Source organism: Peromyscus maniculatus, chromosome 4 (assembly GCF_049852395.1).
Source record: "Peromyscus maniculatus bairdii isolate BWxNUB_F1_BW_parent chromosome 4, HU_Pman_BW_mat_3.1, whole genome shotgun sequence".
NCBI lineage: Eukaryota > Metazoa > Chordata > Mammalia > Rodentia > Cricetidae > Peromyscus > Peromyscus maniculatus.
The window spans coordinates 61288926-61305861 of NC_134855.1; the positions used below are offsets into that span (position 1 = coordinate 61288926).

Sequence of the window (16936 nt, forward strand, 5' to 3'; positions counted from 1 at the left end):
AATCATAAAATACATATTTCTTAAAAGTAAAATGGCAAAACCACTATAAATGTGTCATTGTTTATTGCATTATGTTTCATTTCATGTGCAATAAAACTCCTTGAAGGAAGCCTAATAAAAAAATCACTACTACAATCTTTGTATAGGTTTGTAGTGATTGTTTGTGTAAGAAAAATGAGAAATCTATGTAGTTTCCCCCAAATAATCCTGCATGCAGTGTTAGCCTCTGGCCTTTTTAGAGCAGTGACTCAAAGCAGGGGAGAATCTGTTTCTTTCATGAAAAGAATTAATCAGCATAAAATAAGATATGAATGCTCTATTACTTATTCGCAATTCATAACATCTTGAGTATTCTCATTAAAACACATATTGCATAGTCTCCCATGTAACAGGGTGACCTCTATAAGCTCAGTAAGGTACTCAGAGACAGGAAAGCAAAAATGGCAATAGAATATTTTATATATATCTGTCAAGAGTGTACATGACTTCTTATGTTCTACAAGTAAAATATTTTGCATATTAAATATTCAAAATTTTATGATGTAATAAAAATATTTTTTCATAATTGAATTCCTTTCATTATTAAAGACAGGGCAGCACTTTGTGTTTGTAAAGGGGGGTGTGCAGGTCGTCTGGGTGGACGGCTATATTTTTGTCTAACTTTCCCTGTGGGATTGTTGTGTCTTTTAGACAGACTAAGCTTTGCTGTACCCCAGTTGATAGGAAGATTTAAATCTTCTGTAGGTAAGGTACTTGATCTTTTGTCTTGTCTTACATTAGTACCGAGAGATTTCTTTGCATTATAGTTCACATGTTCACAAACTCTGGTTGTCTTTTGACTCTGACCAGTGTGGTAGTTTTCATAGACTTGTGGGCTTCCCCTTCTAGTGAGACAAATACCCTTATGAACAAGGGAAGGAAGAAATGTTTGAGATGATATTTGCCCCAGTGACCCAGTGGCTGGATCTTGCAAATGTGTGGAGAAATGTCGACCAACTTTATAATCATAGACTAATTTTCTTGAATCTGAATTATCTAATTTGACTGAGCATAGGTCATCTATTGTTAAATTCTGATAGTTGTCTGATGGACTTTGAAATGTTGCCAATGTCTGAGAATTACACTGAGGAATGCTAGGTAAAATTCTAGTTCTATTTTGTTGTAAAACTAACCCAGTACCAGGAATAAAAAGATTTGGCTCTTGCTGCTTTGACAAACAGGTGATGTCTTTGTTTGAAGCCAACTGATGTGTTTGTCCATCCAAGGTGGCGCCTTTCCAGATCAGAGGGTTGTATATGACTTGTCTGTCTATAGGGCAGGCATTGCACTTGTACAATAGCCAATTGTCAATACATTTCCTGTGAAACTTGAAACAAAATGTTGCAAGTTAATCAGATCTACAGTAACACAACTTACATAAAAATTTCCAGCCTAGTTGTATATTGAAACTATTGAGCAAAGAGGAAGATAATTCTAACTTATCAAGTTTAATGAAAATATTTTTGAACAAGTTCATTAATAAATACAATTCCTGTACTGACTGATTTCCATTTCCACAGTAAATGCTAAGCCCTTTATATATATATCATCTTCATAACTTGGTTAGAAACTCACCATTCAAGGAATTTTTTCATGCTAATTACTTCTAATGAAAGAAAACTCTTAAAAATTAAAAACTTATAACCAACTAGAATTGAAAAAATGAGTCTAACAATTATGAGATGCAAAATAACACACAGAGTTTCGGTTATAAAAACACTATCAAAAAGTTGAAGTGTGACTTTAAAGCTCTACATGCTTATTTAAGCAATGTTATTTCAGGGAAAATATGATTATTAACTATGGCTGACAATTGACATTGGACTTCAATTTTAGTGAGTCCATATGAATAATTTTCAATAGTACAATAGAACCCAAGGTTTTCTTAAGTCAAAGATAATAAATCTAGTGAGTCCTTATGAATAATTTTCAATTAAGGCACTTCAATTTCATCTAGAGAACTGTAAAATGACATGGTACAATTCTAAGATTCTATAGGCTTTTTTCATGTCACATGTAATGAAAGTACATAAAAGAATACAGCTAAAATGCCATTTATCCTAACTAGACGGTGTATAAAGAAGCAAGTCTTCCTCGGTGCAAATTTGTCATGGGGGACAAGCTACATTCTCTGCAACATCTTGTCCATATGTGCTGTGGCAGTGAGAAAGCATCTCGGCACAGAGCACAACCGAAAAATGAAAGAGAAACGTCAACAGCCACTTCATTCGTGAGAAATGGCCCTTTAGTAAAAGTAAAATGAGAAGGACATAGCTTTTACCTTGTGAGTACATGGTAGCAGTCTTGTATATTGACCAAGACAAAATGACTTCAAACAAAGTCGACACTGGTACCCTGGAGCAAGCAGCTTGCTGTTCTTTGTAATCAGCAGGAGAGGCAGTGCCTTTACAACATGTTTTGGTGTGCAAAACTGACTGAATGAAGATAGATAGAGACACCTGAGTGCCCATGTGTGATAACAGATGAGAACGCAATTCAGAGCACAAATTTTCTACATACGTAATACAATGGAACCCAAAGTTTTCTTGAGTCAGAGATAAGAAGTCTGTTGTACAGATCTTGAATCCGGTAGAGCCGACTTCATCAGGGACATATTGTAATTTAGCCACATCAAGTAGAAATATTAATGAGATTTTTATTTATACTTTAAATTCAATAAAAGGACAAAAATCTGAGGGTCAAACGCTGAAATTATTTCACTTCTAAGTATATAGTTAGACATACGTTTAGAAAATACAAACTAGTTTGCTTGTCAACTGGTGAAGTGGACAAGAGTAAGCTCAAATATTCAAGGGTACTGATATCAATTGGTAGATTACAACTTGTGAGAAAATTCATGGGGGGGGGTACATGCTTACTCCAATATTCCCAATATTCTCAGAATAACAGTGCAACTTTAAAAGCACTGGCTAACATCAAGGAATTCAGTGCTGTTAGCAAGCAGTAAAACAGACAAAATGGTATTTAAAAACAATGGCACATTTCAAGGAGATATTTTGGGTCATATTCACATAGTCTACAGAAAAGTTAACATTTTGTGTTATCTACAGATCGATGCCCACAACAGTATAAAATTATTCCTGTTTCAAAGATGAGAAAACATGCAGAGAGAAGTAAAGTTTGTATCCCAAAGCCATCTGACAGCCTGTACTTGACCAGGACTGGATTCGAGCAGGCTGACTCAAGTCTCTTGCTCTTCCATGGGGTGCGAAATGTTACTTGGGATACATATGCAATTGCTTAACAAATATGAAACCAAGGAACACGTATAATCCATTCAAATAAAAAATTATTCAAAGACCCTGTGACGTAAGAAGTGTAAAGCTGAGACTCTCACCCTTGCTTTTCCTGAAGATAAGGTGTATTTTCTTCTCCCTCATTTTTAATATCTAAATATTTTACAACATCTGATTTTTTTTCTACTAATCTCCATCTTTGGTTTCTCTTCTGAAATAGATGGAAAATGAGTAGATGTTATTTTGTAAGCCATAAAAATTGTTTTCTGATTAAATTATCAAGGTTGCATATTGATAACATAATATTGTAAAATGCTCATTATAAGAATATCTACTTTATCACATTAAAATTATAAATTACTAGTGTATCTCCTGTCCTACTGTGAGGCTACTAGAATGACTTTACTTTCTTATTTTCAACACTGAGGTTTTAACCAATGGAACACTGAGCTTTACACACTACTTTGAATTCATTAATTTATTTTTAATTTCAAAAAGTTACTTTTTTATGCGTATGACTGCTTTGCCTACACGTATTTCTGTGAACCACATACATGCCTGGTATCTATGGAGGACAGAGCAGGACACTGGATCCCTTGGAACTGGAGTTACAGGAATGTTCTGAGTCACCGAATGGGTCCTCCAGAAGAGCAGCAAGCATCCAGATCTTAACCACTGAAAAAATCTCTCTCTTCTCTTATTTTATAAGTTCTGAGGCAGGATTTCCTAAGTTGTGGAGACTGGCTTCAGATTTGTAATACCCAGCCTTCTGCGTAGCTGGGATTATAAGCATGTACTGCCATGCCCAACATTACTACGGCTCCTCCTCCTCTTTTCCTTATTTTATCTAGTGTTCTCTCTATCTTTGTCTCCCCATCTCTCTCCCTCTCTCTTCCTTTTCTCTCCCCCCGCCATGTGTGTACACGCAATGGCACTTGCATTAAAGACAGACATTAAATTATAGGAAGAGATCCTCTCTGTCTACCATGTAGGTCCCAGGGATTAAACTTGAATCACTAGGCTTGACAGCAAACACCTTTACCCACTGAGATATTTTGCAGGCTTGCCCAGTTATTTTTAATATAAAAAATATCAATTATAATCATAGGTGTTTTATTTTATGGTAAGAAAAAGGTAACATTATTCAGCACCAGGAGATATATTATATCTCATCTCATATATCTCATGCTAGGTTTCACTAAGTAGTTCAGACTAGCCTCAAACATGTGACTGTCCTGCCTTAGCCTCCTGAATGCTGAGATGAAGGTCTGTGCAACCACACCTGGCTTCCAGAGATGCTTTTAAAATGTATAGTTCAAAGGATGCCTGGAAGTTCTATGTATTATTATTGTGGGCATGAGAAATTTTAATAGAAAATCATAATGGTTATCAGAAATGTTATGGTAAGCCTGCCCACAGACTGGGGGCTCTATAATTCATTTTCAGGCTGAGGGCTACAGTGCCTGCTGTTAAGGTTTCTTTGTGATACAGTGCTTGTTATTTTATAAAGCATCAGTACAAAAATTGGTTGCTTTGTGTACACAAGAGAATTCTAAAAAGTAATTTTTAAATTGAAAGTTGATTAGTTCATTCCAGAGTGTCACGTACTTTACGTGCTCCTAGATTTACTGATCTTTACAACATGACAAATGCCACATTCAATTTAAGTGCGTACCTTACCTCACGAAATGCAAAAGTGTGGGCAAGATGGCAGCAGCTGTTGAAGCATCCTTGGCATAAGTGATACTCCACACACTCAGTGCACCTGAAACACAACACATCAAAACACAAGAGAGAAAAACCCAGTCATTGCCATGGTGTTGACTCATCTTCCTGCGAATGATCCACACATGGCAAAATCCACTCTGGTTACATTGTAAGTTAATTTCCTATTGCTTCTGTAGGATTGTTTTTTAGCTTAAATGACACTCATTTATTATCAGATAGTTCCAGAGAATGGAAGCTTGATGAGTCTCAAAAGGATAAAAATAAGGTGCTGGGCTGGCTGTGTCACTTTCTGAGGCTTCAGAGGAACATTGTTACTTGGCTGTACCACATTCTAAAGGCAGCTTACACTTCCTAGCTTGTGGTCCTTACTCCATTTTTAATGTAATTAATGGCACTATCTGCCATTCTTCCATAGCTGTATTTCCTTGTCACTTTCCATGCTCTCTCCATCTTTCAAGAGCCCTTGTGATTATTTTGGGCTTATCCAGGTTGGAGTCATCTTATTTAAAGATTAATTAATAAGAAACCTTAACTCTGTTGTAACCTTAATTCCCCCCTGACATGTAGCCAGACATTCAAATTCTGTGATAAGCCTGTGGATATGCTTGGAGACTTACTATTTTGCCTCCTCCAAGTCCTTTCTATGATGCTTTTTCAGTTCAATTTAAGCCCCACTGATTTCTTTCTCTAGTGTTCTGTGGGACCTAAGCTCATAGACCTATGATTTGTCATATGTCTATGCAGCACTGACTTCCAGTTGTTTCATGAAGAATAGGGTTACATTTAGCAGGAATCTTTGACCACAGAATCATATTCTTTTTTCCTCCCCACAAAAAGATAAATGTATGAAGTCTCAACAAAAACTATTAACATAATTTTAAAATGTAGCTTTTCACAGAAGCCCATTTTCAAGCTTATACTATTAGCAAAAATTTTACCACATAGGATTTCAGTTTACTTGCTACAAAATTCACCAAACAAATATTGTGGGCATTAGCCAAACAAGTTTATTTTTAAATTCAATTTTTCTAATGTTTAGAAAGCCATTTCCCTGAGAAATAAGAAAAATATGTTCTCAGATGTTCAGAAGACCCAAGTGTTAATTTATTTATTATCACTACTCATATGTACAGTTTTTTAGTAATCAACATCACAAGCCAGCAATGATGTAGTTCTCTTGATACATCAGAGTAGGCTGGGATAAAAACTTAAATAACTCTGCACTGTAACATACTTCCAATGCTTTACCAACTAGTCTAAAAAATGAGTCAGCTGCGTCATGACACACTGATGGAGAGACAGCTATTGCTTGTATTTCATAGAATTGGCCTTTTGGGTTGTCTGAAACGTTTGATTCCTTGAACAAAGAGTGGAAGATGGAGTCACAAATGCCACACATGCAGCTTTTATTTGTAATCGAAGAGTAAGTTGTTACTAGTAGTTGTTAGCCAAATCCATGGACAAGTCATGAGAAGCCATCCTCAGATGAGACTGAGCGTGGAGCCAGGGAAGCATGATACAGAGTTCCTGAAAGGACAGTCCACCAGGGCAGGAAACAGACAACACCTTGCAGAGGAGTTGACAGCATCCACAAATCCATGACAGCAGTGTTGACCATCTTTCATAGAAGCAGCTGAGCCACACATTAACCCTTTGAGGGATACCTGAGTACAAGGGCCAGGAACTTCCTGCTTTGTCCCATGGCTCCTCTTCACAGCCTTATCGCTCACATATGGTATTTGGTCCCTAACTGTTCCAATCTGCTTTTCATGAAAATGATGGAACTGTCCACACAACAGCTGCCAAAGACCAACATCCCGGAGCTAGCCCACCTCATGCTAAATGTCTGTACGAGTTCTGTCCTCCCCTTGCTCGAGTTAGATGGCTCTCTGGGGGCCCTCTCAGGACAGCCGTTTTCCCATACTGATTTCCATTAAAATGATTAATTTTCTTCTGTGTCGCACAGAAAACAGGATTAAAATCGAAGAAAAAAAAAGGAATAAAGTACTATTGGGATGAAAAAAAATTCTGGTTTTATCAGAAAGTTAAAAAAATATTTAATTTGGCTCATCATAGTAAGTACATTGATATATTTCAGAAAAATTGTAATGAAGATTGAAACAAAATATTTTAAAAAATATATATAACTTAAAACATTATTCAAGAAAACATAGTTATCAAGGCATAGCAGTTGTGTAGTGGTGGCAATTATAGGAAGGTTTGGGGGTTGTAAACTTTTTTCTCTACTAATAGCATTACTTTTGTTATCACTGAAGTAAATATGAATGAAAACAAAGCCAATACTAAAAGTAGATGGTACACAGTCTGTAATTTGGGGCAGGTAGAAATGGATGAAAAATTCAGCTAATCAATTACTATTCTATTACTACTAGGAGACTTTGGCAATGACCCCCCTCATCCATAGTCCATAGTATTATAGGATGTGAGATATCCAGCAGGACCCTGAACAACCCTGACCCTGAAACTCAGTTGGCCAAAGACATAAGAATAATGTCGGCGCTTCCAGATGCTGCTTCACCATCAACCCATATGAGAATGCAAAGCCAATATTCCTGTGAAAGTGAGGGAAGTAAAATGAAGTCCTAAACCAGCTGTCATTGCACAAGGCAAATATGGAGGAGAGAAAGGGGGCAGCTTAAAGACGCTCTAAATGCTGATTATGACTCTGCTGGGGACTTACCTGTAGCACTTCCCCTCGATGGGTAGCTGTCTGCAGTTATTACAGGGAATTCCCAGGTGTCTGTCTGGTCGTTCTTTCTCAGACATAGTCATCAGTTTGTTAGAGTTTTTGAATTCCTCCAAGATAACTTTTAGTGGTGCAAACTCTTCCCTGCACAGCGGGCATTTTAACATGGAGCTGTTCAACACCATGTCTTGATAACTAGCTAAGATCTTCATGCATTTTATATGAACGTTATTGCCGCAGCCAAATCTATCAGAAATAAAAATTCAAGTTTATCACTCATGGTATGTATTTGTTGGAAACACTCATTTAAATTAAAAGTCTCTCTGGGACCATCTTTATTCCTTATAAAAATGCACTTTGGACTGATTTATAGATACAGCTGGATTACAAAGAGACAAAAATATAATTTGTCATCTTTATCAGAATTTCAAATATTAGATTTTCCCCATTTAAAGGGAATGGTAAAAAGTTTTACATCATAAAATGACGTTTCATTCATAAGGCCAGAATGAGAGCAGCTTCAACACAAAGGAAAATTAAAGCTGCGATTTTAAATAGAGGGTGGCGTCCGACTCCTCTTCTCTCTCTCTCTCTTGCTTTTTTTGAGAAATCCTGTAGTACCTTAAACACTTGAGCAACCTCAGCTGGGAGAAATTATGTTGGGGAAATAGTGAGCAGTTTTCAATATTCGATGGAAGCAACCACGTGGAAACGTGCAAAATAGGTGTAAACTATTTGGCAAGCATTCAAGAGAAAAAAATGAAAAGCTTTCCAGCAGCCAATGGCTGCTTCAGTTTTTAAAGTCCAACTTCGGAGTGTCATGGAAAATAGCATGAGTGACATTCTCTCAGTGAGGACTTTACTAAGTAAAAATTCGAACAATTTCAGTTAGAAGATAGAATTTCTTAAAAATTGAAAAGAACATTTATAACTTCAAAGTAAAATCATATTTACATTCGGAAAATATTGTTGCAGTCATATATCATTACCCTCCCCTCTATAAAAAAAAAACAGGGGCTGGTGAGAAGGCCACGTGACTAAAGGTACTTGGCGCCCAGTGACCTGAGTTCACACTGATCCCTGGAACACACAAGGTGGAGGAGAAAAGAAACATTTGCAAGTTGTCCTCTGACCTACAAACATGCCAAGGCATGTATGTGCTCCTACCTCCCCAAATCAATCAATCAATCAATCAGTCAATCAATCAATCAATCAATCAATCAATCAATCAATCAATGTAAAATAAACCTTTAAGGGCTTTTTAAAAATACCAGAAAAGTCCTCCTATTCTTCATTACTTAGAGCAGAGGGATGAATAACTGTGGAATGATACTTGTAATGTTCACCCTTAGGACACAGCCTAGAAATATTAAGAGCAGTACATCTCATGAGACACATATTAGGAAACAAAAGAACATAAAGGAAATAGGAATTAGACACAGGGGAAGCTTTATTTTGTCTCTCAAGGAAACTCATAATGTAACTTCCTATGAATATTAGACTAGAATTTTCCTAAGACTTTAGAATCCAAAGATCAATCCATCACCTGCAGAAGGTGACGGGGAGTTTCTTCTCCAACAGCACCTCTTGACAAATGGGGCAGATGTCCTCTGCACTGATGTCCTTCTGTTTAAGGCAGCCATCTTCTTCCACACGTGCGTTCTCACCACTTGCTCCACACTGGGGAGTGTGAACCTGATGTATCCCCCGTAGCAAGTTATTTATTTCTCCTTCCACAAGACCCAACTGGAAAGCAGCTGGTGAAAAATATCAAAGCCTTAGAATTTGGTGGTAAGAAAGGAAACACAAAGATGTAATAGCAGAGTGAGTTATAATTTTTTTTTTTTCAAATGCTGGAAAGATGGTACTAGTTGGATTATCAGGGTCACACTGACCAGTTCTTTGTGTTCTGTTTGGAAGAAAAATGGTTAAAAAAAAGTAATTTATAAAAACAATTCAATTGCCTCCCCCACTTGTTTCTCAAAATAGTCCAGGATGTATCACACATAGGCTTGAGATGTGACAATTGTAACCCTGGTTTTGACATCATGGTGACATTTTGGTCTTTTCATGTACCTGTAAACAAACACTTCATCAATATACAACAGTATTAAAATAAGGGCTGGGGAAATGACTCATTAGTTAAGAGCACATATTACATTTGCAGAGGACACAGGTTCAGTTCCCAGACCCTTGCAATTACAGCTCCAGAGATTCCAATACTCTCTTTTGGCCTCGGTGAACACTCCCCATCCCCCACCCTCACCCCCATAGTGTATACACACAGAGACACAAACACATACACATTTAAATGCATTAAAACGAACAGTAGTAAGAATACAGAAAAGAAAAATAGGGACATATGAGTAGGTATGTTTGGCTGTTAGTTAAATGAGTCGATAAAGGAGGGGTAGATTAGTTGTGCCTGCCTTCCTGTTTTAGTTTTGTATCCATAGAAAAGAGTGCTTTGGTTATCAAGTTCATGTCAGATGTGGACAGTGTTCTGCAGGACATCCCATTAGGCTCTGCTCTGCCTGTGCCCTGGGGGTGTACATTCTTGAGTTAGGAATTTTCTCCACCCTGCTGTTCTTACAATCCACTGTGTTGCTGATCGTATATAGTTTTAATCTTGGAACCCGAGATTCCTTCTCCCTGTCTGTGGCTCCTTCCCCTGCCTGCCCCCTCTCCCTAACAGAGCACAATTTAAACTCCAGTTGTTATCCCCCCCCCCCCCCGTTCTGTTTATTTTGTATACTTTGAATACATGTAAGTTAAATATTCTATGCAGCAACGTGAAAGCTCTGTTTTCCTGGAAAGATTCCTCTCCAATTAAACACCAAAAAAGGAACAGAAAAAAAAGATGGTATTTTTGTTTCAATAAAGAAACCTCGTTTCTTATCTGAGGTGACGTGGCAGGTGCAGGTGGTCTGTGGGAGGAAATCAACTTTAATTACCCAGGACTTGGAGGAGGGTTGTTTGTCATAGAAAAACAACAACATCTGCTTTCCTAAAAAAAAAAAAAAAGAAAAAAAAAGAAAAGAAAAGAAAAAAAAAAAAGAATTTCACAGAAGCAGCTGCCCAGGAATTGTTCTGTGTGGTATAACACATATTAGAAAATAACAGAAACACTTGCGATTGTATGGGAAAGGTAATGTGGGAGACCAAGAATATTCTTCAAGATAAGAACAGGCGGCTAGCCTTGTCGACAAACCTCAATTTATTACACAAATAAAATATCACTTATTTAATGTTCCTGTGGTCTTGTGAGCATGAGGCAAATAGAGCATTTGCATATTTATTAAGTTTTATTTAGTGTGTGGTCCTCCCTTATTTTTAACTCACTTCTTTTCCAACTCTAATGAAATTTGCAAGGCTATCACCCATCTCCATTTGCTATTTGGACTTCTCTATGTATAAATTATCCTTTGACTGATTATTGGAATGAAACTGAAAATTCTTTCAAAACATTTCAGAGATTACACTTCTTTGCAAATGTGCTCCTTATGTTTTCTCCGTGGCTTTATTAATTTTTTTAAAGCATATGGTTTCTTTGTGCTGCTAAACCTAGTTCTTTTTTCTTTTCATGTATGTGCATTGTTTCAATCCTTTCAAAGTTATCTTTTTTTAAATAATGGCAATAGTCTTTCTAATCTCTTTTGCTGGCTCTTCTATTGTTTTTGTTATTATGGAATCCACGTGTGGTTGTGCTGGTGCAGGTTGGAGGGCACTGTTTGGCTTGAATTAAGCATCTCTGTATCACCACACAGTTGCCTCAGTAAATTATTGAGAGAAAACTCTTTCATCCTTCTTTCAAGTGAATTAAACCAAGAATAAGGCAGAGACATTAAATGAAATCTATTAAATAAATAAATAATAAACAGAAGTATACATTTTCTATATTTAAAAAGCTATTTGGAGGCATTTTTGGATTTTCTCTATAGGATCGTTTGACATGTGGGTGAGTGGAAACAATTCTCCTGCTTAATTTAGTAGTCAGGAATAATTGGCTAGGAATTTGCATCTGCTGTTCTTTTCATTTTACATGACTTTGTCTAAAATTACAGTAATATTAACATGTCAAAATGTTTCTATGTATCTTTATTTTTTATTAGAGACTTAAATATGTAGTTAGTACCTTAAAGTTCTATTAGACATGAACCTAAAAACACAGAGAAATATTGACACACTTCTGAACTCGATGTAAATCAGTAAAAAGTACTTGAAAGAGCAATTTGCATGAGAAGCAAACAAAATTTTTTAACACTTCTATTAAAAATAATGATCTGTGAGGCTAAAAAGATCAAAACAAGAAAGCTTCATCTAAAAGAATATAAAAAGTAGAAATGAAATAAAATTTAAATAATAGGAGGTTAATTTTGATATACCATATTCAGTGGAACATTAGTCATTTGGTGAATTTATGACAAATACATAGACTTGAAGGTAGGAAGTGATAGAAATTGTGTGGGAAAAGCAGAATACAGAATTTCAACAAAACAGGTTTCTATATATATACATGTTTATGTTTATATGCACATATATAAAATCATAAAAGCAACATAGAAAATAAAGTTCCATATATTCTTATGTGTTAATTTGGAAGTTTTAATGTGTTTTTATTTATCTATTAACAATTTAATAGAATGACAGATGATTTTGTACATCATTGAATTAAAAAAAACCACTAGATGATATACTTAAGTTTGATTAGGAATATACTTTTGGTAGAAACAGGTTCAATGTTCAAAATATTTCTTTCATTAGGAAGAATAAAATTTCAAAATTAATTTATAGTCAATATAAATAATTTTATACTTCCTGAATTGATAGTTAGAATAACAATGGCTTCTGCCTTTAAGAAATGAAAAAAAACCCACATGAATTATTAGAATGATCCATATATAAATCCTGTTTATTTCTGTTCTTTAACTGGAATATAGAAGCTTGTGAAATGACATGGAAAAACAATATGAAGACTTGCAAGAATGAGACTTTTGGAGGAAGTCAAACATTTAACGTGGAAGTAGAAAAGAAAATATGTATGAGATCATACAACCTTGCCATCATGCAAGAAAGGATTTGAAGAGATGACCAAGGAGGCGCAAAGGGCAGGCTGTGAAAACAGAGAAGCTGTAGAGATGAGGAATAAGGGCTTACGGTGGTTGAACTATGGTACAAATTCCAAGGATAGGAACATTTAGAAATAGGTCGGGTGTAGAATAAACAGGATCTGCAGAATGACTAGACATGGAAGAGTAAAGACTTGCGTGATTTCTAGGTTTAGAGAGGAAATAGAAGGGGAAGTCAGTACGTGTGGTGGTTTGAAGAAGAATATATTTGAATATATTTGAATGCTTAATCACCAGATAGTCCTCCTGAGTGTTGGGATTAAAGGAGGGCACCATCATGCCTGGTTTAGCCAAAGTAGTTTTAATTGCAATTATGTGTCATGGTAATACTGGTATCTGAAAATTTTTATTTGTCCTATATGAAATTTGTATATAAAACCACTGTGAATCTTTGCTTAGGACAAGGTAAATTATTTTCTTCCAAATAATGCCATTGCTTCATCTTTGCTTTTCTAATTTAAATTTTGAGCAAACTTTCAAGGGAGCATTTGTTATTTCTCGTCAGTTTTTATGTTTTCATTATTAATATGTGCGTGCACCTTCAGTTGAGCAAGCACCACATTGTACGTGTGACACTCAGAGGACATTTCAGGAGTCCTGTCTTTCCTTCCAACATGTGGGTTCAGGGACTGCATTCGGGTCCTTGGGCTTGTGCTGCAAGTAATTCTGCCTGTTGAGCCACCTCCCCGGTCCTCATCCCTGTTTTTATTAAGGATCTGATTTTGAACGTAATATGTAAAACTTGCATTTTTATTTAAGAAGAACCTGTTTGGGGAGAGATAGTTTCCAGGTTCTTTAGGAAAATAAAGCATTTGAGTTTAGAATATGTTTCAATAAAAAGTTCTTATTTTTTGTTAATTTCAAATTAGCAAAAGATTAGGAAATAAAAAGCCAGAAACTTACATTCATGGTCCCTGGGAAGCTTGAATTTTTTCAACAACACCCTAATATTCACAAGTAGAAAAAATTAAAACATTAATTTTAATACAATCTCAAGACATATTGTTTAAACATGTAGACTATAAAGAGAATTATTTGACTTGTAATGCAAAAAAATGTTATGAATAAACTTCAACTTAATTTTATGTTAATCATAGTTGTGTTTTAAAATAAGTTGATATTGAAATTGACAAGCAAATTATGTCTGTGCTAATGAGTTTGATCAGAAAGAGTGCATTTATTTCTCAAGACACAGTCCTTCCAAGGATAGTGAAGAAATCCAGGTATTCACAATACTTTCTTTAATTTCCTTGCAAGTGAGTGACAATTAATTGTTTTTCTACATCTACCATTTTAGTGTACAACAGAAAACTTTTAACTCTCACTAAAATTGTGACATTTAAAGAGGGAGGAAATATATACTTTAATTAATGCATCAGCATTAATTACATTAACATTAATATACACTATATACTTGGATAATATTTGCATTTAGTTTATAGTTAAAACATTATATGAAATGAATTGTGGTATATTAAAATCAGAAAACAATGACCATACCCTGCCTTGTCATAAAATAATATTGGAGACACCTATCATAAGTGTTATAGTGATACACTGTACATTTGAAAGGACAATATCTTTATCTTTCTCTCAGATACAGCCAATAACCTATGTTATCAGAGATTCAATAAAAGTGACCAAAATGGAAGAGTCTCAAACCTATAAAGTCAAGGCCTTAGAAAGCAAGATACACAGGTATGTCCTATCATGACTGGTTATAAATTATAAGAATGTATTTACTGGGGCTTCAAAGAATACAGGGGCTCAGTGGTTAAGAGCCCTTGTTCTTTCAGAAGACCTGGGTTCAATTCTCCACACCCACATGAAAGTTCACAACCATCTGTAACTTCAATTCCAGGGGATCCAACATCCTCTTTTGACCTCTGTGGGCACCAGGTACTCACGTGGTGCATATATACATACAAACAGGCAGGCAAAACACACACACACACATACACACACACACACACACACACTAAAAATACATCTAAAAATTTTAAAATAATTTTAAAAGGGTATATTTACTAATTTGTTGGTGTGAGTATAGGAAGGCGAAGCAAGCTTAAGTTGGGCCTACTAAATGCTGAGATTGTCTTCCATGTGTGGAAGATAGTTACCCAATACATAGGTTTCCCTAACACTGTAGAAGTTTCAGATTTGAGAAGTGACCTTCAGTTAGAGACCTCATTTTTATCTCAAAATATTTATATTGAAAGTGAAAAATGTCTGAAGCCTGAAATATAGAAAGCAACATGATTTTCATGATAGTGTATTTCAGGAGACAGGAAGTTGTTGAAGAAAGTAATGTCTCAAGAGTAACCATAGATTTGATCATTAGATTTTGACATTTGTGCACATGCTATGTATCAATATTTTTCTACTTTATATTATTAAACTTTTTCTACTGATTTACTCACTTTTCAGACTGAATTGGAATACTTGGAATGATAAGAAATACATTAGTAAAGTGTGGCTACTTTAACTTTTAATCCCCCAATACCAAACTTCTTTATTTTTCCTATACTCAAACCATGAAAAATGGTAAGATGTGTTTCTTTGTGGAAGGTCGTTGCTAAGTCTCACTCACCAGCATATATGCTTGCACAGTTCCCCACTCTTCAGAAATGTGGGGCAGTTGCATTCATGAGGGTTTCCTAGCAAAACCTTTAAAAGAAAAGTAAGACAGGGAAAAAAAATCCCAGTTAATTTTTAGAGTTAGGATAAAACTAATTTGATGAAATAACTTTATTAAAAGAGATCTAAAACATTAATTTAGTGACTCTGAACTGGATCTGTGATTGACTGGCACCCTCTGAGGATTATCCTTTCTTGACTTCCTAGGCTGTTTCCACTTCTATATTCTTTGCCTTGGTCAACAACTAGTGCTATGAATCAACACATTTTTTAAAGGGCATCTGTACTCAGGTGGAATTAAATCTAAAATTAAAAGCTTTCACCCCAAACCATTACATTTTTAAGGGATAGAGTTAAAGGCATTTATCTTTTCTAAGACGGTTTGCTCACTCTGAATTTGGGGGCAGGCATCTGAACTATTTTCATTAGAGAGTATTTTACTTATTCAAGACTATACAACTGTCTAAAATGGTTCGTTAAACTCAATTGTGTGGTCAGCAAAGTAAGAAAGCATGCTTTGGACAAAGTACAGAGTGATAAACTGTATCCAGTACTCAACTACAAGGCAATAAGTTTCGATTTCTAAAGCAACTGAGAAGTGTTCAGTAGCTCATCTTTGACAGACAAGAGGACATGTAAATATGAAACATCTGTCCTCTTTCAGCAAAATGAAATGGAACTCTTATTCACTCACAAATTTTCAAAGTATCAACATTCAAACTACCCTTTAGTGAGCTGTTATAGTTTTAAAAGCCAATAAAAAGAAAATGAGCATCGTTAAAAAGTATTATAGAGAACCAGATTTTAAGGAGCAAACTTTTAGAAGATAGTAGGATTTTCATTTGATTTACAGGGCTGGTGACCACTAACAAGGCATCCAGGAATACACACTTACCACAAGCCAAATGTTCCTATAACCCTCCCCTAGATTTGTTTTTAATACTAAATTCAAGGTCCATCATCTTACAGGAGTTGGACGCAGTTCGAGTTCCTAACTACCAAGGAAGAAACTTTTCTGGTAAATACTCTCTCCTTCTATAACTTGCATAGTTTTAAAGTCTAGGGAGCATTTGTGGGGATGCGTCCTTGGGTGAGGCCCCTGTGTGTGCAGGGTTGAGGAAGTTGGCTTAGGTCACCTCCCCTATGGCCCTCCTTCCTGTCCCCAAATCCCCAAGGAAGGTTGGTAGTGCCATCCTTACTCGGAAATTCCCCTTGTCTGGCTCCTCCTCCCTCAGAAGAAAGCCGGTAGGGCCGATCTGTCGCAGGAGATAGATGCTGCTACTCAGCGCCTGGTCTTGTTGCCAGCTAAGGCTATCATTCAAGTGTCTTCGCCTTTCTGAGGCTTTATTGCCTCCCCGAAGCATCTCCAGCGGCCCAGGCGCCACTGAGCTAGGCTTTCTGAGTCGCCTTGGGTCTCTATGGCAACAGCGTGCAGCGCG

The 16936-nt window shown here is 36.1% G+C and overlaps 1 protein-coding gene across 1 annotated transcript; it reads right to left on the reverse strand.

Annotated features, from left to right (window-relative positions):
- Nucleotides 1–46: 46 nt before the first annotated feature.
- Nucleotides 47–16927, reverse strand: Zswim2 (zinc finger SWIM-type containing 2). The gene is made up of 9 exons (XM_006996799.4): nt 16697–16927; nt 15451–15527; nt 13764–13804; nt 9278–9488; nt 7726–7977; nt 4977–5061; nt 3398–3507; nt 2321–2474; nt 47–1366 (listed from the first exon to the last, which is right to left on the reverse strand). The coding sequence occupies exons 1-9, from the start codon at nt 16859–16861 to the stop codon at nt 560–562; spliced, it is 1902 nt and encodes a 633-aa protein (XP_006996861.2). The 5' UTR covers nt 16862–16927; the 3' UTR covers nt 47–559.
- Nucleotides 16928–16936: the final 9 nt, after the last annotated feature.